Source organism: Rhynchophorus ferrugineus, unplaced genomic scaffold, assembly GCF_030347505.1.
Source record: "Rhynchophorus ferrugineus isolate W39M unplaced genomic scaffold, kcgeb_rfMv2 rfM6, whole genome shotgun sequence".
Lineage (NCBI taxonomy): Eukaryota > Metazoa > Arthropoda > Insecta > Coleoptera > Curculionidae > Rhynchophorus > Rhynchophorus ferrugineus.
In genome coordinates, this window is record NW_027472585.1 from 40949830 (window position 1) to 40977070 (window position 27241).

The 27241-nt window shown below is 30.9% G+C and overlaps 1 protein-coding gene across 3 annotated transcripts in view; it reads left to right on the forward strand.

The window, feature by feature from the left end:
- Positions 1–27181, forward strand: part of NaPi-T (Na[+]-dependent inorganic phosphate cotransporter) — an 80683-nt gene extending 53502 nt beyond the window's left edge. For all 3 annotated transcript variants that reach the window (XM_076408019.1, XM_076408020.1, XM_076408017.1), the window contains exons 6-10: positions 6620–6766; positions 19301–19433; positions 23263–23418; positions 25688–25773; positions 26925–27181. In XM_076408019.1, the coding sequence (XP_076264134.1) occupies positions 6620–6766; positions 19301–19433; positions 23263–23418; positions 25688–25773; positions 26925–27122 (720 nt within the window). In that variant the 3' untranslated portion in view covers positions 27123–27181. The remainder of the gene's footprint in view (positions 1–6619; positions 6767–19300; positions 19434–23262; positions 23419–25687; positions 25774–26924) is intronic.
- The last annotated feature ends 60 nt before the right edge of the window (positions 27182–27241 follow it).

Here is a 27241-nt window from a genome sequence, read left to right on the forward strand (position 1 = left end):
CTACTGGATTATGTTGTGCTGGAGGCAAAGTAAAATTGCCACAATTGGTCCCACCACCGCCACTTTGCGATGACCATAAATAAATCTCAAGGCCAGTCGTTGTAAGTTTGCAGAATCAACTTGCAGTTTCCCTGTTTCGCGCATGGGCAATAAAAGGTCGCGAAACCTTATAAATAGCCAGTATTTCAGGAAAACTTTTTTTTAAGTATGAAACATATATATATATATATATATATATATATATATATATATATATATATATATATATATATATATATATATATATGTTTGAATATTGAATTTTGTTGTCTTACAAGCCCATATTTAAAGATTTATAAAACCTAGGGAACATTTTTCAAAAATATGTTTTAACATCGTTTCTTAGATAAACATAATACAGTTCTAATTTTAAGTTATTTTATTGATACTTTTCTTTTGTAGTTGTATCAGTTCACAAGAAAGATGACTGTAAATTTTATTTTGTGCATTGAGCGTAATTCATTTAGTTTGATTTACAATTCTGCTTTTTAGTAACTATATTGAATCCACATTGCTATAATTTGCTAAACTTCCTTCATGGTTTACTTCCATAGATAATTTTGTATATACATTTAATATCGATTATATCCTTCAGTTCTTCAATGGTTACGTAGTGGATTGGATTATTTGGGAGTATCGTCCAGTCTTGAGCCTGATCTGCTCAAATTTTTTGTACTTTTTGTCTAATATAACGGTTCCAATTTATCCAACTGCTGAGATGGAGGCTGACGTATTTCACTGATTCTGAATATATAATATATTCTGAATATATTCTGCTTGCGAAATTGGGCATCCCTCAAATGATATAATTCAAGTTTCCAGTTCATTTGTGGATTTTGTTCTTATTGGCTGCCCTTTGTAATTTTTTCTATAGTTTTACGTATTGACAATTTTGTATTTCTTTAAAAAATATTGTATTATTGGTATTTTTTAATAATAATGAATTATGGTGTGAAATAATTGCTCTACAAAAGTCTCCATTAGCTGATTACAATTTGAATAAACTTCGATACCTTGCCACGTCAGCTAAAAGGCAATTGATCTTTTACAATTTGATGTCGTCGATGAGATATAATTTACAAAGGTCAAGTAAACCACTGGTGTAAAGCTACAAACAAATGACAATGTTTTCGTTGGTTGGTAATAGTTTCTATAATAAAATTTTAAAAAACAGACAGAAATACTATAATTTATTAAATATAAAGAGGCAACTGGCAACAACAATTTTTTGTTAATTTTGACGTAAATTACAGTCCAGTGATAACACCTTACATAATAGTGATAACTTTGTTATGTGCCAAGTTTATCTTTATTGAGGTCTAGAGTCATCAGCTTTGGTACTTCTACTCCTAACCTGTTCTGCTATTTACATGTGAAAACTCTTCGTATTTTACTAACATAATGAAATTACTAAAGAGTAAATTATTCTAGGAATTTTTAACATTTTCTTAGTAATAAAAACATATAAACATATAAAACAACATTGATATCAAAGTAATACAATTTCAGATTTTGATCCTGTTAAAAAATGTTAACCTATTAATAAAAATCATTAAACCTGCAAGCATAGTAAATTAAAACAAACATACAGGTATCAATTAGAAGTCAATTTAATTGACTAGTATCAGAGGTAGTTATCTGAATTAGCACCTTACTTAAGTATCTCGCAGAAATTTAGCAAATTAAATTCTGTCACACCCTTTTAGGTACCCTAGGGATTCTGTGGCGAAACCATCTCTTTTAATAGCGTGGTCAACACTATAGAAAATAAGTGTGGATCGCTTGTAAAATCTTAGAACAAATTTATTATTTCATTTACAATGTATAATGAACTAAAACGTATAGAAATTAAATATATCGATTAAGTTAAAATGAAAAAACCTTTGTTCTAATAGACACTGTGTCAGAATTACTGTTAAGTTGATAAGAATTTCTAACGCTTAAGCGTGAGCTAGGTTAATTTTTCTCAGACACGAATTTTCGCCAATTATTTGACAAAATATATAAAGATAACGCGATAAAATGATATTATCTACTACATAACAACAGGAAAACCTCCAGAATATTTTGGTACGAAAGCAATTCTATAAAATAACAGAATTAGATCAAACATTTCTTGTTTAATTTAAACCCGTGAATAACATATAAAAAGTGTAACAAAATATTTTTTCCAAAATTTTCTCAAATATTTATTTAACAAAAGCCAACAGAAATATAGATTAATCCCAGTTATAATATTTTTAAAGGATTAAGAATAATGTTTATTGCTATTATTGCTCTTACAACAAAGTGCCAATTAAGAAGAAAAAAGCAACAAAATATTCCAAAATTCGAAAGCTCGCCCATCCGTAAAGAATATAAAGAGTGGACAAATAAACAATAGCGAGAAAGCCGACTTACTTGTTAAGTAAAAAAGCTGAGTATGATCAAGTAAGTGGCAACCTGCTTAAACTCCAGTTAAGGAAGGGCATAATAAAATTAGTATATCTATTTAACACTAGATAGCTATTGAAATATGTGCCTAAGTAATGGAAGATTGCGGAAATTTTTATGAGGGAAATAGCCCAACTAAAAGTGACTATTTTGGTCACTATTTTTAATTATTTATTATTGAAACAAACATTTTGTCAATTACAATTTGTTTTAACATTATAGTACATTTAGTGCAGATTTTATCGAAGGACTTAAAACTACAATTAATTATAGAATTATAATAATTTGTAGGTTAGAGTTGTATTTAATTATATTTACATTTAACTCTTTTTCACACCAGCTATGCGCTAGAATTCAAGACGCATTTTTTATACAGTGGTATTTCCTGAAGGCCTAATCCACCTAATTAACAGTTGTATGTATATCCAAGTAATATATTCTCCTTCATATTACTTTCATAAGAGAGCATATTTGCATATTTCTTAGTAAAACTAGATTTAATCACTGCATTCTGCTTACTGAATTTGACCTATCTGTAAAACTGTTACTGTTCCTTCTCTCCCATCCTTTCTTCTCGCACATGTTAACCAAATTCTTGTGTATATTCTGAACAATTACACATATCTATGTCCATAAATCTTTCACACTCTACAATACAATTTCCTACAATTATCGTATGTTAATTATATACTAACCTTTGGTTGTTTCCACTCTCGCCACCCTGTCTTGGAAATTGTATATATTTTATTTCTGATACAACTAATATCTAGTGATTGAAGAATTTTGCAGACGTTTGACAACCGGACAAATTTCGTAGGCTGATTTGGTTACATGTGCGAACGTATGAGACAGTATTGTATCTATTTTTAACTAGAATAAAATGAGAATAAACATATTGTCTGATTCTAAAACGAATTTACAAACTGCTGCAGGCAATACATTAAATATGTTGATGACGTCAGTTCACTGTTATTTTGATACACTATAATTAAATTACGTGTGAAAACTGTGCTGTATTTTAAAACTGTTCAGAGTGCACCAGTACATCTATCAATCAGTAATTAAGTTTTGATGTGAAATCTAAATCTATCTGGACATAATATAACATTGGCACGATGTTATATAAACGAGATTGTTTTTAAACTCCCACTTTCCGTCAATACTAAATGTAAAATAATCAATCCCGAAATAATATTTTAAATAGAAATTACAAGGGATCCCGAAAGAATGGATTCAATTTATCGATTCAGTATTTGAATTGTAAATGATTTTACAACACCGAAATACTAAAAAATGCCCTCGTCTACGGAAAATAATAAAACAAGAACGAACGTTTCAAAATAATCGCCGGGTTTTTAAATTTACTTTCGTAATTGGACTATGAAGTTTTCCAAGGTCATCTCGCCAAATATCCAACTAAATTATTAATTACGTTTCAAGGCTCGCCACAATTTTATTACTGCGGTACTTTGACGGTCTGCGACGCAGACGAGAAATAAGACTTTAATTTAGAGTGAAATTAGCTGTTGTCTTATTTATAATCTGAACATATATCGAAGCCCTGTGGTGTATTCATGTTTCCTGCCATCGTGGGTAATAAGAACCTGATAATTTTTTACCCTAACTCTCTAGTTCATGTCAAAAAACGTTATAAGCACATTAATTGATTGATAATCTTGTTTTAGCACCTTTACAAATCTTATATAATTAATGTTGAAAGAAAACGAATATCTAGGCAAACAAATAAATAATCTATGTACAAAGTAAAACTGGATTTTAAAATAAAGACTCAATTCCTTAAAGATTTTTCAGTTGCATTTTAAGGCAAAAAAATATACGTACCCTTAACGTATCAAAAGAGCCATTATTTCGTTTAGTTAATACATGTAAGATATAAGATTAAACACTATACAAGTTCATGAAGTTTGGTTCGCTTCAACATTGTGATCTCCTGCGTGTTGTCCTGTAGCCGGGTTGCTTCTAGATTGCTATGATTTAGCAACTTTATGTCATATTGCAACGCTAAATCTTGGATAACTTCGTATATCCATTTAATTTCGAGGTCGTCATATAGTTATTAATTGGTTACTTAGCGTACGGTTTGTTGGTTTAGAACATTCCTATATTGTGCCTATTGACTACCACCCAATTTGCACTATAAACTAGCTATCTGAACGGTTCAAAGCATTTACCAATATCTTGTTTCCTGGATTTCTTAATATCTTCTTAACGAATACTTATATAACCGAACTGCCATGGGATATAATGTGAATATGAAGATATAATTTAAAAAAAATATCAGAAAATCAAATTGTGTGCTTTAATACAACTACTGATAAAAATATTTTCAATAGACAGCTTTAAATTAATCAATAATTACTAACTATAAACTTTTATAGCCTCTTATAGTACAGTTGTAATGGTCAAATCAAATTTAAATAAAGAAAAATTTACGAATCATTTTCAATATATTTATTTGAAAGATACTGATTACTGGAAAGCCAAGATTCGAAAATCAACTATGTTAGTTTCTTTTTATTTATTATTATTTATTATATGAGAAGCGACCAAATGCTCATAAGATGATATTTTACTTACCGCTGTATAAACACAAAATATATAAAGTCAATGCTCTGCGACGAGGCGACGAAACGTAAGATCAAAATACCGGAAAGATAGCTTAGAGCCAAGGAAAACGAAAATATATTGTTTCCGCCAAGTTTCAGTGACTAGCAAAGTCCAGACAACAACAGTTTAGAACTGCCGATTGATTTTTATAGCCACTGGTCAAGTAGAAAATAAAATCTAATAATATTTTAATTTATTTTTACAACTTTTCTTTGATTTTAACTATTCAAGTGAAGGTGGACTTAAATGTTTTGGGCTGATACTTTAATAAAAATCTTTAGGTAATAAGAAACAGGTTTTTCTTAAAAAAAACACTATTTCTGAGTTTTTATCAATGTATAGTCCTTCAAAATACACTGGTTTACCTGAAGTTTAGGAAGAATCACATCTACCATCTTCAGATCTTCTTAAACATACTTATCGCATCTTGAATGTAATAACCGAGTCGCCAATGAATCATCTGTTTTGACTACCAAATATTAATGTAATACTAAATATAAACACGATAAGACATAAACAGATATTATAATATCAACACAAATTACTACATCAAAGTGGATTTTATAAGATTAAATATAATAATTACTGAATGATAATGTTTTCTGAAATTTTTCTTTATATATTTTAAATATATTATTTCGAGTTGCTAAATATATTTATGTTAATAGGTTGTCCAATATATTTACCTCCCATATATAAAGGTAGAAACATGTGTAGCCCGTTTAAATATAGAGGGCGCTGTGTGCATGCGTCGTGTGCCCAGTAACTTTAGTAGGAAACTTAAAAAGTAGCACCCAATAATATTAATGGGATATTTAAAAAAAATTGTATCCTATAAAAATACAATGCAATGATAAAAATACATCAATTCTACAATTTTGACATTTAATAGAAATAAAAAATATTTCGTTGCCACATTACCATTTACTTTTAAATGAGAATATACAGATTTTCAGCTTTGATAATAATAAAGCAACAACAGCAAATAAGATCCGATAGAACAACAATGGACAATTTTTCTTTTGTAACGTTTCCTATGAGCCAATCTGTTTTAAAACTTATTTATATGTTTACATACTGCCATTTTCTGACAGAATATGATTAAGAACTTTACTTATACTGACTACAAAAGTAACAGTGGCTTACTATAACTCCACTTACTTCTTGATCTCTTTAGTGTTGAAAATCTTGGCTCGCGTCTTCCAAAAGTTGGAGGTACGAAATCAACAGCCTCAAAGGATTTTTTTGATTCCAATATTGAATCCATTCCATTAAGTTTTTAAATTAAATTGGCTATACTGAAAGACTTACTACTTAAATTACAAGTAGAAATACCATCTTTGTTAAACACTTATCCAAAATTCACTTTATTAATCTTCCACTTCGAACAGAAAACGATTTAACGCCTAAATCGTGAATATATTAATTAATAATAGTAATTATTTTTATATAATAATGTAATATTATATATTAATCAATTAATATTAAGTTATTTAAAGTTATTTTTAAAACGTTTTAGGCTCCCGTACCCTGGCGTGATATCCTCACCAACGTCACTGTCTGGATGAACATCCTAGTTCAATGGGGAGGCCTTTGGGGCATGTTTACCCTAATGACGAACGCACCGACCTATTTCAAGTTCATACACGGCTGGAACATTAAGGCGGTAAGTGATTTTGCTGCAAGTCATTTCGTGTTCATAGTTATTCCCATCCCTGAAAGGAAATATCTGGAAATATATTTACCAGAGGATGGAAAAAGGTCAAAGTGTCAACGTTTGTCTATTACAGCGATGAATCATTTGGTTATTATGCCTAGTAGTCGCAATAATAATAGTATAAAGTAATTTTATAAAACATTTTAAAATATATTTTCCGGTTCTTTTGTACAAATTATATTAAAACCAATGTTTTTGATGCAGAAATTATATAGGAACCTGAACTATATTAAAATACTAGTTAATGTTGCTGAAGCTTAACAAAACATCAACAATATTAAACTAACTGGACATTCATTAACATTGACGAATTATAATTTTGTGACCATATTTATAAAAGAAACATCAAAAATAATTAAATGCCCTCTATTTAAACAATATAAACGGAAATAATTTATTATATTTAACATATGTGCAAATTAGTTCAGCCGGTTTGTTTGTTTGTTTGTCAAAAATGCATTTGTCTCGTTTACATAGAGTAGTCCATAGATCGATTCCCGTTTTTTGACGTCTATTGATACTATCCTCAAAAACTAAGTTCAGGCTTTACGAGCATTAGAATGTTATCAATTATCTTCGCTAGTCAGCACAATCGCGAGATATCAGTATACTTGAATATAATTAGCATTGGGAACTATCGACTGAAAAGCAATCGAAACAGTCAATAGTCAAAGAACTAGTGACCGAAAATAGTAATTACTAATTTGAGTCAAGTGCACGGTTCAACTGATTTATTTAATTCATGATGTCAGACGAAGATATAAGAACCCTTTCCTGTATAAATTGTGAGAGAGGAAAGGACGGAGATAATTGCTTGAAGCAGTTTGATATGTGTTTATATTTTCCAACGGTAGTATAAGCGAGACGGAGATGCATATATTCCTTCAGGTACTTACTTTAAAAAAGAAAAAGAAAACAGTAATTACTGAATACTATTAACATGTAATTCATAATTTCATTTTAAACGCAGTAGAAGTACTTTTATATTTGAATGTTCTGTGGATCTATAAAAAGGAATAAAATTTTTCTATGGAATGGAATAATACCCCACAAAAGTTTTATCGCACTTTAATATCTAATTGTTATTTCTAAGTAATATACTATAATAAATACAGACAACACAATAAAACTTAAACAAAACTTGAAAACTAAAAATGTACAACAACCATAAATACTAAATAAAAATTAAACATATACCTAATCATTGAGTAAAAACTAATCCATAACATAATTAAAAATGATCGCACAATAACTACAAGAGCTTTTTTAAATAAAGTAAAATTATATAAAGTAAATTAATAATGCTTCATTTATTTACATACACTGATATCAGTGAATTCATATAGTTTCTACAATAATCAAAACGCATTTAACTTCTAAAGTATAAGTTCAAAGCAAATTATATAAATAATAAAATAATATTTTTTTTATCCGATGCATTATTATTTTGTACAAATTATATTAAAACCATTACTTTTGATGCAGTAATTATATAGGAACCTGAGCTATATTAAAATACTAATTAATATTGCTGAAGCTTAACAAAACATCAACAGTATTAAACTAACTGGACATTCATTAACGTTGATGAATTATAATTTTGTGGCCATGTTTATAAAACTAGCATCAAAAACAATTAAATACCCTCTAGTTAAACAATATAAACGAAAATAATTTATTATATTTAACATTTATGCAAATTAGTTCAGCCGGTTAGTTTGTGGTCAAATATGCATTTGTCTCGTTTACATGAAGTAGTCCATAGATCGATTCCCGTTTTTTCACATCTATTTTTTGAGACTAACCTAATGTTTATGTGACCTGATATTGTACAGCCTTTGTCAAAAAATAATATTCGAATAGAGCATGTAAGGTGAATCGTTATTTAAGAGTATCGATACATATTAGCTACGATTCAGCAGAAAATTGCAGTAAAAAAGAAGCTACGAAAAAACTCGTAACAAATGAGAATGGAACAAACCAAGGGAAAATCTACCAAACAATAAAAGAACTGACAAAGCTTGATTGACAACGAACTGCAATACCTCGACAAGCTGACGCCAACAGCATAACCAACACCCCACTAAAAGTAATTAAAATTATTTGAGTACGAACAATTAAAAAAAGGTGAAACATACTATAATCATTTAAAAAATAGTTTTATACTTGAAATATCTACAGACGAAGGAAATGAAATGAAATTAGGGATACACTAAATACTTGATTTCAAATAATAATAAGGAAGTTAAACAAATGATCCTGGATATGATCTGAAAAATTCCACAAGAAATACCAGAAAGGCAGTGAAAATAATTATGATGCTCAAACCTGAAAAGTACATCTAACGCTCTAAAAGTTCACTACCTATAATTTAAAGATCAAGAAGCTCAATACAATAACTGAAGATAGAAATATTATTCTTGAAGCTCAAGTTGAGTTTAGTAATATGTATTCGGAATTAACAGGTTAATTGAAAAGTCCCCAGCTTAACACATAGATGGAGCTACTAGAATTAAATCCACATAGATTTTTAGTTAGTCCTAACCCTCAAAAGATGCATGTATAAATTTGACAGCTGTCGGATAGTTAGTTTGTGAATTATAGCATTTTGAGTGAGGCAACTTTTCTTATTATGAAAACAAATAGATAAAAAGGATTTTCGCGTGTTGAAAAAATATTGATTTTGAAAGGAAAAAATAGAGTTGAAGGAAAAAATTGGCTTGATGCCGAGATTCCGGACACTGTCACAGGAAAATCGACTATCAAGTATTGGTATGCTAAGTTTAGACGTGGTAAATGACCGCCAAAGACGATGAACGCAGTAGACGCCCAAAAGAGGTTGTTACCGACGAAAACGTTTAAAAAATCCACAAAATGATTTTGAATGACCGTAAATTGAAACTGAATGAAATAGCAGACACTCTAAAGATATCAACTGAACGTGTACATCATATCATTCACGAATATTTGAGTATGAGAAAGCTCTGTGTAAATCGACACACATCCGAATGGACTGACTGCACACGATGAACCCACTCCAAAGCGTGGGAAAACGCAACAGTAGGCTGGCAAGGTTATAGCGTCTGTATTTTGGGGTACGCATGGAATAAATTTCATTGACTACCTTGAAAAAGGAAAGACTACCAACAGCGACTATTACATAGTGTTATTGGGCCGTTTAAAGGACGAAATCGCCGAAAAACGGCCGCATTTGTAGAAAAAGTCAGTGAAAACGATGGCAAAAATTCATGAATTGGGCTTCGAATTGCTTCCTCATCCCCCGTGTCCTCCAGATCTGGCCCCCAGCGACTATTTCCTGTTCTCAAATCCCAGAAGCATGCTCGCTGGGAAGAAATGTTCCTCGAATGATGAGGTGACCGCCAAAGCTGAGACCTATTTTGAAGCAAAGGATAAATCGTGCTATAAAAACGGTATCAAAAAGTTGAAGGGTCGCTGTAATCAAATGAAGGGAGTTATGTTGAATAAAAAAAACCTAATTTTTCCAAAAAAAATGTGTTGAACAAAACAATATATTGAACATATTTTTAGAAATTGTACGTACTTACAAACCACAGCAACAATATAAACCAAACTACTGCATCATAATGAAATACAATACGATATATTTATTATTAACTTGGTAATTTTTCTTCATTTCCTTCCAGTCATCGTTCAAGTGTCGCTAAATGAATAAAAATAACGAAAGGAAAATTATTAACTACATTCACGTCCGTCTAAATATCCTCACCATAAAAACTCACCATTAAATGTTTTGAAACGGACGCCGTGCCACGTTGAAAGATAGGAATATCGTTTGTCATCTGTAAAAACACCTTTTATTTAACTTTTTATTCTCGCAATGAGGCCGCTCTTTCTTATTTCAAAACTTTCTCGAAGAAATATGACGTTAAATAAGTGGCACAATGCAAAAAAGTATTATTGTGGAGAAAGATAAATGCTCCGTGCAAAGTTCAAAAGTAGTTATTAAAGGTATAAAAGATTTAACTGTTGTTTATTTTAAGTTAATTAATCGTGATTATTGTCAAGCACTAAAACTGTTTATTTTATTTTATAAAAATCAATAAAAACTGTAGAGTAAAAATTAAGATAGATAAAGGACTTTATATTTATAGACACTTTATATTGCTGCCGCATGATAAACAGGGGATACAGAAAATAATTCGAATCTTGTTACATGTTGCCAATACAATGCGACACGTATACATCCAAGTCCACATTCCAAGTAGTGAAAGAAGTGGTGAACGATCATAAAACCTGGACACTCGATGATCAGTAAAGTGTAATATTGTCCGATAAATTATCCTTTACACTGTTTCTTACAAACAGCCAGGTTTATGTATGGAGAACCCCAAAATAAGTTTTCGATCGTAACTGTTTCGTTTGATTTGGGCGGCACTATTGTGATATTCAGCTTGTCCTCCCATTCACATCACTATCTGGATTAATGCCAATGAATATCTCGACCTCCACAATATTGAAGTTCTTACTATGATAAGCTACTATTCTGCCAAACACCAACAAGGTTCAGGCTTTAGGAGCACTAGAAAGTTATCAATTATCTTCTATTCTTATCTTCTAGTTATCAATATATAGTAATTACTAATTTCAGTCAAATACACGGTTCGACTGGATTTAATTCGTGATGTCAGACGAAGATCTAAGAACCTTCCTGTATAAATTGTGAGAGAGGAAAGTAGGAAAAAGTACCAAGACGCTAAAAATCAGTCGAATGAAACTAGTAGAACCAAAAATAGTAACTAAAAGTACACGACTGAAACAGTCGATAGTAAATAGTAACAAAATCAGTCGGACTAAAAATAGCGACTGAAAACGGTCGACTAAAACAGTCACTGGTAAAAAGTACTAAAATCAGTCGAACCAAAAATAGCGACCGAAACAGTCATAATGTAAATATTTAAAATAAACTTTTGTTTCTTACACTCGAACTTTGTAAGTAAAAATAGTAAAAAACGCAGTCATAATAAGAAGCTTTAACAAGCATATATCTCTTCCAGAGTTGTATTCGACAGAGCATTCGCGAAGCCGAATTATATTATGTGGAAGATTGATGGTAGTATGTTAAGATTTATGTCAAATTTTCTCTCCACAAACAAAGACATAAGCTCTAAATCTCCAAATTAGTAGTATATCAATCTGTAGTCAACGAAATCAGAAATAACTTATCGCTAGTCATTTTGAATAAATAAATTTATTACCTATTAATTCGCGGATATTAAACCAGCAACGTTTAAAATAGATCTACGTCAATTAAGAAATATAGGGGTTGTCAAATTTAAAGTGTTTTCGGTAAAATCGTTTCTAATATAATTCTGAACCAAAAATTGTAGCAATATTGCATTATTATTATTAGGTAGTTGCATATATTCAGCACAATTTTCATTAAAATGATATTTGTTGAGAAAAATCCGTAGTAACATATATTTATTATATAATCGATCTACTTCAAACACTATCACTATTTCGAAACCGTCATCCAAGCTATGCTACATTGATTTGAATAAATGATAATCAGAAGGTGCTTTGTCTGGTGAGTAAGCGGGGCGCAGCAGAAGTTTCCATTCAAGCTCCAACTGTGTATCCTTTCTAAACTAAATTTCAGAGTTTCAACTGGATTTTCGTCCGATAAATCTTGTAGTTAATTATCTTCGAACTTTTTGATTTTCCAAGCCGTTCTTTATCATTAACATCAAAATATCCATTTTCATATCCTTGAAACTAAAGCAGACAATTGGAATATGATGAAGAAACATCACCATATGTTTTTATAAATTTTTAATGGATTTCCGCAGCAGATTTCTTAAAATCAAGCAATAAATGTAAAATAGGTCGATAATTTTCACGGTTCCATAATTAACGTATATATATATGATAATACTAAATGAAAAACTGTTATTTTTTATAGAAAAATGTCACTGACCAAAACACATGCAACCAGCTAATTTTTTTTTTCATTTCTGTGAAGCTAAAGAGCTCAATATTTTACCTTTGGTTAGAGTACATTTTAATTCTAAACTTTAAAACAATTATTTAAAATTTAAAGGTATAAAAATGTACCTGAAAGATACTTCGGGGCATCGCTAATACCTCTCCGAGGCATTTCGAGGAAATAAACTTTTAAGAGCCGACACTTGCTTATGATTTATACAGGCATCGTAATATTATATCGCGATATCTCAACCGTTTTAATACAGATTTATTCGGCCAGAGATTGCAACGTTCCAGGTTCTCGTAAACAGGAATTTATTAAATCATCAGCGAAATTTTACTCCGGATTTTTATTCGCTTGATTCGTATGGATTCGTGCCTTGCCTTGATTAGGAAGAGATTCCTGCGAGCTTACCGAACGATAAGGATTCAGCTCTCGTACGGAAAGTTTTACACTTGTGATTTAGGGAGATAGTGTGACCTAGAAAATTATATACGGGAATACGATAAATGCAAATATGTTTGTGTGTTGAAGGATGGAGTATGTCGAATGAACTCGAACATATTTTGATATTTAAATTAAGTAAAATAAACTTTAGATAGTTTTTCTCATTATTAATTTTTAGGGTTTGTTTATATGGTTCGGTGAGTGGAGGTAAGATGAAATGAAACAGTTATGGTTTACATCTTATTATCATCTCCCCTCCCCATCACGGATCTTTGTGTCCATACAGACATTATACGAAGTCGTTGGGCCCAGAAGGCTGTTTGAGGCTTCATTCCCTACGTCGCCATGCCGTAGCTTTGAATCAACTGAGATTGGGCTACTGTCGTTTCTCGCACGGTCAGTTGATGACTTCGAGCCGGCCGGCTCACTGTGAGTCGTGTCACCGTGCCCCTTTTTCAGTCTACCACATATTGAACGACTGTCCACGGCTCACGCAGATTAGAACTAAGTATGGGTAATTTTTTTAAATGTCTTAACAAGAGAAAGTACCGATAAACTCCTCGGATTCTACGAGAAATTGAATCCTCCATAAAACCTAGCTTACGCTAAGTTTAGTGTTACTGACCAAATAACCATTACCACTTCGGTATGGGTGCTGATATGTGCTGTCTGAATGGAGCCCTTACTTCGTTATATGGTTGTGTTTGTAGTCCTGTATTTATATTATTTATACTATTTATTATTTATATTATTTATATGTACACTATTTATTCTCTTATCCCCTTCTTGCGCTATTATATATATATATATATATATATATATATATACTACAGATTGGCGAGTAACCAACTTTAGAAATCATCCCCCAAGACATCCGGTCTTGCCCAGCCTGGTTACTGACGTGACTCATCACGGATCATTTTCCTTGTCGGATTTTACACTCCTGTCTAGAACATTCACAAATTTTAAACAATCACGAACATAAATTTACGACATGCCCCAGCAGTATTCGAGCCCGCGGCTGTCGCAACAGTAGGAGGACCGTCCCATCGCCTTTACCACTGCGCCACCAAGCCGGCTTTTTATTAATTTTATTAATTTATTAATTTATTATTTTATATATACATTTTATGTCTGTCCCCGTCCCCTTTAGATCATAATCGTACTATTGTATAGTCGCAAAATAACGACACCCGTCAAAGCGACAAAATAAGTTATGGTTTACGTGATGTGACCGTTGTTATGGTATTAGTATTACCTGAAGACGAGGCTTGGGCAGTCGATGGTGGCACACCAGAACTGAACGATAGTCAGACACTTAATGAATGAACGTACCTTTCAATAAACTTTATGTTCCAGTTGACGCTGCTGGCACCCCGCCCGTGTTGAACAGCTGGGATTATAATTCCGGGTATTTTGTTGACCGTTATTATACGATGTAAAATTCAACATGCCTCAAGGTCGTTTCACTACTTCCCCGCCAGAATTTTACATATAGTTGTCAATAAATAAAATTAAAAAATACAAAAAAAGTATGAAAAAAAAACATAATATATCAAAAAAAGTATGCTGTATACAAAGACCTTTGAAATATTCGGATGTGATAAAGCAAAATTGATTTATACAGCTGACAAATGGATTATACCGACTTGTAAAAATTTGTACGGTTGTGCGCTGGTGCGGCTGTTGATATATTTCGGTCCTACAGATACCGTTGCTTCATCGTTGCTTTGGCACTTGAATGTGGTCTATGACGTTGAAGACAAACTAATTTTGGAACAGGACTCCCGTAATCGACGCTGTGGAGGATTCGATGTTTCGACGACGTGGTAGCTTATTTTCTTCTACTAGTCTACGGTAAATGCAATTACTACCTAGATTCTGGGGCTGCTCTGTGACTAATCCATAGCCACATATGTTATGGTAATCAATCAATAAATAACGACGGTATCCTATCGAAAACAAAAAGTCAATAAAAACATTACCTATTATTATTTTACTATTTATCACTTACAATTTTAATCTCTTGACACTATTACATTAACAAACTTAAAAAATATCGTTCCAAAATGCTGCTATATACAATGTGTTTTTATTTAAGAGAAAAGTAACAGAAAAATCATAAAACTATATATATTACATATAAGCCTAAATTCGGCATATTTTAGTCAAAATCGCAGCTCGGATGACAGCCAGAATGTTAAAAATCAATCAAATGAAACAGTAGAACCGAAAATAAAGTAATAACATAAGTGGGAGCCAAAATAATGACTGAAAACAGTCACTAGTAAAAAACAGTAAAATCAGTCAGTAAACAGTCGATAGTCAATTTCAGTCGAAAGTTCCAAACGGTAATTTTTAGGCAATCTTAAAGCTGTAAATGGCAAGTTTTTAGTGAATGACTTGTTACAAAAATGTGAGGCAGAATGTCTTTAAATATGCATTTCTTGCGTTACCCTTGGATTTTTCCCTCCTAATCTTGCAATGGCGAATAACGAACAAGGTGAACGCTTTCACCAAGATAGAAAACAGTTAGAAAAGCATTACCGAGGCACTAATTAATGTAAGAGGATTCTACTGGCCACAAGAGGATAAGTTAATATTTCGTCATTTTCTCTCAGAATATATGACTCATTTTTCCTATTGACCACATAAGCCTGAGCTATTTTGATTCATAGACTATTTGTAAAAATATATAACTTTTTTTTAAATTAATAATATAAATAAATAAATGTGATTTAAAATTTGTATAAAATTTTTATACTAATTTATCATAATTTTAAAATAGTACGTTTTATAAAATATCCGTTTAATTCTATGTGTTCAGCGGATACAATTTGACAAAATAACCGTCTTATTTAATGTCATAGAACACAAAAAATGTCACACAGAGTAATTGTTAGCAGATAATTAACAATTGGTTTATAGTAAGGAGTTTAGTTTTAATAAAACAGAAATTAAAAAAAAAATTATAAGCATAATAAATGTAGGGCCTCCCTTCCCCGTAATCTTTATAAAGATTTCCAAAACAATTCATCATCTCAGGCGGACATTTTAAAATTCAACAACAACACCCAACGCGGAAAGAAAAAAACACGAGAGCGATCCTTTTTGCACGTTCTGGGCCTTAAAGCCGACCAAAAGTTCCTAACATGTGGATAGCATTTAGGGCAGGAATTTTCTCTCGAGGCAGAAAAAAAATAAGTTTACTTGATACGCTTGATTTAATCTTAACACGGCGGTTAACGGTGAAAAATGCTCGGAAGATGCCAAACAATATATTTACCGCTTTTTACCGCCGTTATATCGATTATGCTGATGGTTTGAATAGGGAAAAAACGAGCATCCTCCAGGGTTTTATCGCGTTAATCCTTTTATATATTAATTTTACAGGAATTATTATTATCAGGAAAGTGAATATTACATCAGGTATAGTCTATTCAAAGTGACAGTGAAATCACATCATCTCAATTTTTCAAGTGTGCTAGTTTGCGTTTCCGGTATTTTGGCGTTGGTAATATAACGACATTATACTATAAATGAAATAATGAAACATACAAATATTATAAATCCAGCTTGGTTAGCGCAGAGGTAAAGGTGACAAGACGGTCCACCTACTCTTGCGATAGTCCCAGGTTCGAATTCCGCTGTGGGATTGTGATTATATTAGGCAAGAGTACAAAATGCTGCGGATGTTTTCCGGGATGCTTTCCAAGTTGGTCACTCGCCAGTCGGCCGAGGACCGTTGTTCGGAGCCCACGTAAAACGTTAAACAGTAGGTCCAGTCCAGATAAACCCCCGTTGGTAAAATAATAGTACACACACAAATAATAGTAATAGTACATCCAGAGCTTATATTGCCAAAGGATTTAACTACTAAATACGAAAAGGAAGGACTACTAATAATTTGTAGGTTAGAGATATTTTAATTATTAATTGTACTTACCAGTAATATATATTATTTTTATTAGAGAACATATTTACGTTTTTATATTTAGTTCTTGTTTCCTTTATTACTGCGTTTTCTTGCTAAATCATTCTGATATCAGTATATTTCTTCTTAGTTCCTTCTGTTACCACCCGTGTACATTTTTCTTGATAAAATTGGATATAATCACATTCCCCCTAATGCATTCCCCCTATACCCATTGTAACACTTAATAAAATAACTGCGTAATTTATTGATTAAATATCTAACACTAAAAAGGGAAAAATAAAAGATTTTTAACAAAATTGAACCGATTTCAAAAAATTAATAAAGAACTCATTAAAACGTAAAAATAATCAAACTTAAATTATATATTTACATAATAATCATTATAATAACTAAATAAAAATAAACAAAAACAAACTAATCTGTTTGAAATAACCAGTCATAATAATTATTGTCAACTGGCTAGTGATATTTGCTATGAATCATATAAGATTTGAACTATATTGAACCAGCGATTTATCTGCGTCCCTCTTATCAACTGTCTTTCGGTTAGAAATAAAACATCATAGTCATCGCAACGTAATTATAAATTACTTATATTGTACAGAATAACTAACAATAATTACACAAAACTCAATAGTTTTGCAAGAACTTATCTGCTATTATAAAAACAACTACTCAGTCCAAGCTGTAATGCAAAAAAAAGAATTTCAAAATAGGTTTTTAGAGGCATTGCTGACGCATTCCGTCTTCATTAAAGTCATATATCGAGACGTAAACATAATATATGTACTAAAAGAAATAAAAGTCGAAGTATGAAAATATGTGAAGCGAATATATAATCCCCATTATATCCAGAGATTCCTGCTTCTCCGCATTATAAGAAGGCGTAACACGAAGAAGCCTCTTGACATTCGTGCTCCAGAAGTAAAACAAAATTTGAAAAATAAAATTACGCGATAACAAGCGTTTATATATAAAAATCATAAAGAATAAATGTACATTAAATTTCAGCTATTAAAGTAGTTGATTCAGTGTTTGTTTTAATATTAATTAAGTATATATATATATATATATATATATATATATATATATATATATATATATATATATATATATATATATAATAGCCAATTGATTGGTTTGAAAAACTATGAATTTTATTTTTATTAGTGCATTCGGCTTGTGCTTTTCGCATGTTATCGTCGAAGAAACAAATAAATCCACAGTATAAATGCTTGATACAAATATCGGACTAGAGGTATCAATTAACTTTACTTTAATCTACCTAAATTGTATAATATAGGATTCATGAAAAAATTTCTGTTTGTTATTTGAAGGTTTTCCAAAGAACTTAATGGATAAAAAGGTAAAAACTCAAAAGCAGCTGTATATTGAAAACGGAAGGGTTGATGGATTTATGGTTTAGTAACAATATATTGTTTTTAAAAAGTACTACATAAAATGTTGTATAACTTTTGAAACAACCTATAAGTACAATAGAGACAAACCAAATGTTAAAAAGTTAAATTTAAATATTTTAAAATATTCGCCTTACTTTTAGTTATAAATTTAAGACAATGAATTGTTTTTTACTTATAGATCTTTGTGTGGTAATACATTATATTACATTTTAACTTCATATAGACTGTTTATAAACATTTACTACATATTACCATCTACACACTAAAATAATTCATAATTAACTACCACACCTAGATCAGTTAAACACTTTTTATTAAAAAAAGGCACTAAAAGTTACATCCTCATTCAATATTCCGATCAGAACTAGCCAATTATTTCCACATATTTCTTTTCTTTATATAGTACGAGCCAGACAATTGAGTATTCTAGTCATACATTAGTTCCATTACTACTTCTCCTCTGTATTTCCTTTCTTTCATTTCCTGCGCCATAGCAATCAGCTGTTACAAAAATCGCTTTACTTTTGTTTCACTCAGGACAAAGGGTCCATTTAACTATTTTCCTGACAATCCATGCTGGCGCCATATGTTACCTTACTATTAGAAATGTAGCAGAAAACTGTATTGGTGAATATAGGATTCTATACCTATATTCTATAGGATAGCTTTTTTAAACAATGTTTGATGTTCTTTTTTTGTTTATTTTACAGACTGGTGTTCTTTCAGGCATTCCACATGTGTTGCGTATGTTATGGGCTTATATTTTCTCGTTAATTGGAGATTATCTCTTGAAATCCAACAAGATGAGCAGGACAAACGTTCGAAAATTAGCTACAGCTATTTGTAAGTTATGTCATAGTTAAAAGTAATTAGAGTATAGAATTATTTACATTCATATTTTTTGTTATAGGTATAAATATTTAATAATTGGTCATTAGTTGTTAAAAGTAATACATGTTTTATATTGTTAGTATATTACAATCGGTCATCCCTAGCCTACAATTTCATATAACAAATATTTAGAAAGATGTTTCAACACAATCGAACTGTCTATACTTATACAGAAATTATACTTAACATATTATTTTACTTTTTCATTCAATTGAATATGATTCACTGCAATATTACAAAATATTATTTGTATATAAAGTAGGACTCTCTCTGGCATATATATTCTAATTCAGTGTTGTTCGTGATTTGCAACAGAATATCTCATATGTGTAGTAGTTAAAAAATTGGTCCTAATATATTTTCTTGCAGTTACCTGTTTTAGTTTCTTCCATTTTTGAATAGGCTTCAACCAAATATGAATAAAAAGATATGATTATGAATATATAGCAGTTTTAATAAACTTTTACATTTACTTCATTTTTTTTCTAACTTTCTGGTAGCATTTGAAATTCACATAAATGGTTGTGGTAAAGTGACTAATTTTCTTTGTCGGTTTAAGAGAACCCCACCAGTTACGATTGAATTTATTATATTTTGATACTTAATTTACTCATGACCGTGCTTTTTTAGTAAATCAAAGTCCAAACAACACTTTCAAAATGTCGAATTTAATATCCAAATATAGTTAATTATGTAGAATATTCATACGCTTAGTTTTAAAAGAGATTATAAGGGGCTGGCTTGGTTGGCGCAGTGGCAAAGGCGACAGGTCGTCCTGCTGTTGCGATAGTCGCGGGTTCGAATAATACTGGGGCATGGTCCTTAGTTTATGCTTGTGAAATGCAACAACGCAAATGATCCCAGTCACGCCAGTAACCAGACTGGGTAAGACCGAATGTCTTCTGGGATGATGAAATAGATATATATATATATATATATATATATATATATATATATATATATATATATATATATATATATATATATATATATATATATATATATATACTTTTTTCAAAAATTATTTCACATATATATTTCTATTAAGTCCTATTACCATTTCTGTTAGTATTTCATATTTGTTGCTCACGTTAAATTATCTTGGTTTAATTAGCATAGTTTTACACGCCTCAACGTCATTATTAATAATCCTTTGAGTTATGTTACGAAGCCAAACTGTCTGATTTTCTATTATAGATCAAAGTCAACCGGTAAACCTCTCTACGTCAGGATAATTTTAAGAGATATAATTAGATTGATAAACATTTAAATGACATTAATCACTATAGACATTAAATATATTACTATTTAAAATTAAACATTAAACAGTGGAAGAAAAACTAAAATATATAACTAAAATAATTGTTTAACATTGTAACACATAACAAAAAATGAAATCATAATAAATATTGTTTCAGAGATAATTACGTCTAAATTCAGACCGGAGACTTTTAGATATATTGTGTTGAAACAGAGAAAATGTTAAGAGTGTTTATTCGAGGTTATGTAATAATTGAATATGCAATCAACTACACGTATATATAAAGGAAATATTTAATTTATCTCAAATATTGAAAGATAAAACAGACTCTTCCATACAGATATCAACAATGGAACAGTACACTCTCAAGTTGACTTTACCATCTTGTTCAATTTCAAATAATAATTATTTTTGCGACAATAAAGCTGAAATATTTAAGCGTTATGCTGAAATATAATTAGCAGTTTTTAAAGAAAACTGTGGATTAGAATGATGTTAACCACTCTCTTTTCTTAACGACTCTAGTCTATTAACTAATTAGTTTTGTAATCCTAATTTTATAAAAATCAATGACTGCCTTCTATTGAACCAGAAATGTCCAGAAAATATAAACCATTAATTATGCTAAATATCTGTTAATGAAGTAAAGATATATATATCTTTAGAAAAATATTTTTTAGAATATTTCTCTGTATAAGTTCAACAACTCTTACTATATAGATGTATGTAGTACTTCTACGTAGTAGTATATATAATGTTATAGACAAATGAGGGCGCGCCAAGTGGGAATATTATATTATACGGAATATACTTTTTAACGTGGGCTCCGAACCATCGTCCTCGGCATTGAGCCTACCGACTGGCGAGTGACCAACTTAGAAATCATCCCAGAAAACATCCGGTCTTACCCAGCCTGGTTACTGGCGTGACTGGAAACATTTTCCTTGTCGGATTTTACACTCTTGCCTAGGACAATCACAAATATTAAACAATCGTAAACATAAATTTATATTAATTTTTTTCATCTATCAGAACAAGAAATGCGTAATTATTATATTTTTATTGCATTGCGTTGCTCAAGATGTTGTACACAATTAATGGTTTTAATGAAAGACTCCAACTTTGGGTCCATAAACGTTTGGTCTTAAATTCAAAGATTCCTAATAGATTCCCTTAGGGTTATCATTATTTACTATCAGAAACCTTTTCAGCGCTAAATCAGGGCCTTGTAGATAAGAATTAATTTTATTTCAACCCTCACATCTCGACAAACAGCACTTTTGTAATTAAACAAATCGTATTTACCTTATAAAAATGGCGTAGCTACAACAAATTTTCTTAAAATTATATAAAAAATAAAAAAACAAAAAAGGAAATCTATCAATTATCTGTGACTCAGCACAGATAGAAAATGGTTACGGGTACGCCCATTACAGCTCCGATTCTATAACAGGTTAATTGAAAATTTCCCGGCCTACCATGGAGCGGGTTCATCGTATATAGTCCACTCGGATGGCTGCCGACTGAAATGATGGAGCCATGTTTCATCCATTGTCACATATCGACGCAAAAACTCGGGTTTATTAGGCTTCACTATATTCAAACACTGCTCCGAATCAACCCGTCGTTGTTTTTTGTTCAGAAGTGAACTCGCGCGGCACCCACTTTGCACAGAGTTTTCTCATACCCAAATATTCGTGAATGATATGGTGCACACGTTCAGTTGATATCCTTAGTGTCTGCTATTTCATTCAATTTCAATTTACGGCAACTCAAAATCATTTTGTGGACTTTTGAAATGTTTTCGTCGGTAACAACCCCTTTTGAGCGCGTTCGTTCCACTGCGTTCACCATCTTCGGTGTTCATTTCAACACGTCCAAACTTAGCATACCAATCCCTGATGGTTGATTTTCCTAGGGCAGTGTCCGGAAACTCGGCATCTAGCCAAGGTTTAACTTCAACTGTATTTTTTCCCTTCAAAAAGCAATATTTTTCATCACGCGAAATTCCTTTTTATTTTTTTTTTTCACAATCACAGAAGTTGTTTCACTCAAAATACTATAATTCATAAAGTAATGATCCGACAGCTGTCAAATTTATACACGCATCTTTTGAGTGTTAGGGCTAGCTAAAAAATATATGGATATAATTCTAGTAGCGCCATCTATATGTCAAGCCGGAGACTTTTCAATTGACCTGTTATCTTTATATTTGGTGATTAAACATTGAATTATTTAGAACCTCATCATATCCATATCATATCCTACAGAGCCTTTTTATCATTTTTAATCTAATTACCACTAAACAAATATATTTGATATCAAATATAAATGACATCAACAAAGAATCTTAAAGCAATAACCTAAATATATTTTTAGACATATACAATATCTGAAATATAATATATAATACATGTATAGGAAAGGAAACAAAATGGACAGGAAACCTTATTGAAAAATGTTCCATTGTCGTTCTCGATAAAGGCTCAAATATTTCTAAATGATTCTCGTCTGTTTCAGGCTGTATTGGTCAAGGAATTTTTATGATGTGCCTGGCATATTCGGGATGCAACTCAATGGCAGCTATAGTATTTCTCTCTCTGGCCGTAGGAATACATGGGTCAGTCTCCACAGGACCGCTGGCTAGTGTTGTCGACATTAGTCCAAATTATGCAGGTAATATTTAAACAAGTAAATATAAGTAAAGTAAATATATGTACTAAAACTTGTTTTCACAGTATTTTGAATACGAGATCAATATATAATATGTTTTGATATATAACATTAAATAAAATAATAAATGTTTGTACTTTGAAACATATTAAATATACGCAAAATGTATCAAGAAATGACATTCTAATTTCTATTAAGTTTTAATAATCAACAAAGTGTTAATGAGTTTAAATTACTACACTACTAAATATTTTAAAAAATTATCATAAAATTAAGATAAATTAAGATTATTAAGTATATATAATTTTTCTTTACTTTTATATTATAAATATAAATATGAAATACGAAATAAATATCTTTCATCCATATTTTCCACTTAAAATATTTATTTAAAAAACAATAGGTACACCAGGCTGATTAAATGAATATTTTCTTCACCAAAATGTTTTCAAATAAAATTGGATCCCCATGCTACTAGACCGGGTATATTTCAATTTATGTTATATTTTGTTACAAACATTATTCGATAAGAATAAATCCTACCACTTTAAGTATAATTCCTCGAAATCACCTAAGGTTTTTAATTTGCATGCCCGGCCAACTTTGATAAGTAAATTATAGCTCGAGCTACTTTAAACTTAACTCATTTAACTGTTTTTGCCTCCGGTGTATATACGACGCAAATTACATGACGAAACACTAATTAAACGGCCCAAGACTTTCTCTCCGTCCCTTCCTGCGACCATAAATCTAATTTTAAGGAGTTATTGACTTCGAACTGAACTATATTTTAAAGTTGTGCCTTTATATTTCGACATTTTTCTATAGAATTTTTTCTGTGTACAAAATTAAACGAATGTCGATACATCTGAATAATAATTTATGACATATAATGGGTTACTTTCGATAACCCAGCTCTAATTCATTCCTAATCATACATATTTTATCTTTAACTCAATTTTAATTTAAATTAACATAAAATGGTAATAAACGTAAAAATATTTTCTGTTAAAAAATCCACTTTTGCATTAAAAAAGGTACCTTGACTTGTTTTGTATGTTATGTAATTTATAATTAACATATATTATTAACATATATCGTCCTGTAAATTAATTTTAAGGGATTTACAACAAATGTTGTTACTGTTTATTAAATCGCATCGGGTACATTTGAAACCAACTTCATGTTGAAGCCTCACTTTTCATCGATGTATAAACAAAACAGTGCGTTGAAAGTATCTGAATTTGTACGGTATAAATGGCATTTGTGGAAAGTTTTGCGTATTACAACAATTTGAAAATAAACACGACTAAAGTTCATCGAATGCTAAGCGAATCTTGTTATGAAACAATATTATTCTTCAACATGAGATCGCTCGGTTAAAACATACATTAAAATACTAAGCGCTACCCCGTTCGCCATACTCCCCAGACCTTGCTCTTTCTGATTACTGCTTATTCCGACATATGAACCGTGACTTCTCTGACCAGCACTTCACTTCTGATGAATATATCAAAAATGTATCCATTCGTACATACCCTCGAGATGGAATCCGTAAATTGTGAAAGATGGGAAAAGGTAGCGGGTACCAATGGACAATACTTAAAATAGATTTTACCGAGATGTTCACTATAAAGATTCAAATTAAAAAAAATTCTTTAAGACTAATTTATAGGCGTAATAAATAAATTTCGATTTTGTTCAATTATAAATAAGTGTTCAGAATTCATTCATTCAATTATTCCAAATACTTAAACATATATTGGTTTTTCTTTGTCAGTAACATTTAAATTACGAAATATGTATCGAAAATATCGAAAATATTAATTAATACTTGATTTATGGAGGTAAATTAATGATATCGCAACCGTATACGACTTAATCTTAACATTTATGGTAAAAGTTTCTCTTCCTGAGAACTAACTAAAAATAATTAAATTATTTTATCTGGGGATATATTTTATTTATAGCTTACAAAACTCAGTGATTGAAAACAAGTAAGTCTCAGTTAAATGAGTATCTATCCCCGTTAACTTTAATAAAATGATTTACAATGTTTACCGAAATCAGATCTTGAACTGTTTTTTTACGTAATTGTCTCAAAATAGCAATTAATTCAATTTAATATGGCTTCCAAAATGAAAATTGGTAAAAATATAGTACTTCCAGTATATATAAAATAAATTGTAGTATATATACTACATAATTTATAGTCATTAAAGATATATAACTACATTTACATTTTAATAACCTGCTTTGTTTCAATTTTCAGCTGTAATTCTTGGTTTAATGAACTCGGCTGCTGCTTTTGTTGGCTTCTGCACTCCTGCAGTTGTAGGATATTTAACATTCCAAAATGTAAGTCACCTTTATTAAGTATGTGTGTGTGTTAGTGTTGAATAAACGACTCTATCTAAATTATAAAAAGTGTTAACAAAAATAGTGTTGATCTTGTGGGGCTAATTTCGATATTTCCACATTTCAATTTTGAATAATGATTTCTACACGATACACGATTCTGTATTGGTGATATTATTAGATAAATAATAATGTCAGACACATTCAAAGTTTACTCAACAGAAGAGATGAAGAAATATCTTGAAAATCCTATTAACTAACACGTAAGTGTTAATATGAGTTAATGGTTATAACAATAAATATATTAGAGGAATCCTAAATTCAAGCAAGTGACTAACAGGCAAAATGAAAATTTCATTATGCCAAGTTAATATACAGTATATCCTCAAATTGTTCGTCTTGTTGCCTGAGTAAGAATATTCACACTATTTATTTATCACGCAGATATTGCATCATCAAATTATTACTGATTACTCGAAATTGTAATGCCAATTCCAAAAACATTGATATTTTTCTGCAAGAAACACTGGAATCATATGGGTTCCCATTTACTTTTTCGATAATTTTTAAATAAATAAATACAAGACTTTCTCTTAAAACGCCTTGTAATTCAATTTTTGGTCGATCCAACAGTAATCAAATCTATATATGCATGCTCCTAATATCTAATTCATATCCAATGTAAGACGACGGGACGGTTCTACTGTTGCAATAGTCGCAGGTTCGAATTCTGCTGCTACATGGTCGTAAATTTATGTTTGTGATTGTCCTTCGGCAAGAGTGCAAAATCCTACAAGGAAAATGATCCCTGTCACGCCAGTAACTAGGGTGGGTAAGACCGAAAGTCTTCTGGGATGATTTCTAAGTTGGTCACTCGCCAGTCGGTAGGCTTAATGCCAAGGACCATGGTCCGAAGTCCATGCTAAACTGTAGATTCAGTCCAGATAAACCCATTGTTGGTAAAAGGAGACTTTAAAACATAGAAAAAAATCCAATATAAGGAAAATATTCTATATAGATGCTTTGGTTAATTACAATGCTTTTACTCTACATTTTCTCTACTCCATTGAAAGTGTTAGAAGCAGCAAAGAGTTTTCCAATATCCTTTGAGTTATTGAAATTATATTAAATAATTTATGTGTATTTTATAGCAAACAACAGCGCAATGGCAGAAAGTCTTCTGGATAGCCTGCACATTCCTCTTTGGTACTGGAACCCTCTACGTTCTGTTCGCGAAATCCGAACTGCAACCCTGGAATTCGCCGGAGCAAAAGAAGAAGATACCGGAAGAAGAACTGATGGTGATCAAAACGGAGAAAGATGTTAAAGCGCATAGTGAGAATCGGTGAAACGTTCCTACATAATGTAAATAGCTATATTAGAGTAATAAATTAAAACGATGACTGTTTACCTTTTTTAACTGCGAAGTTTGTCTAGACTAAACAATTTATCTTCCCCCGAGTTGTAA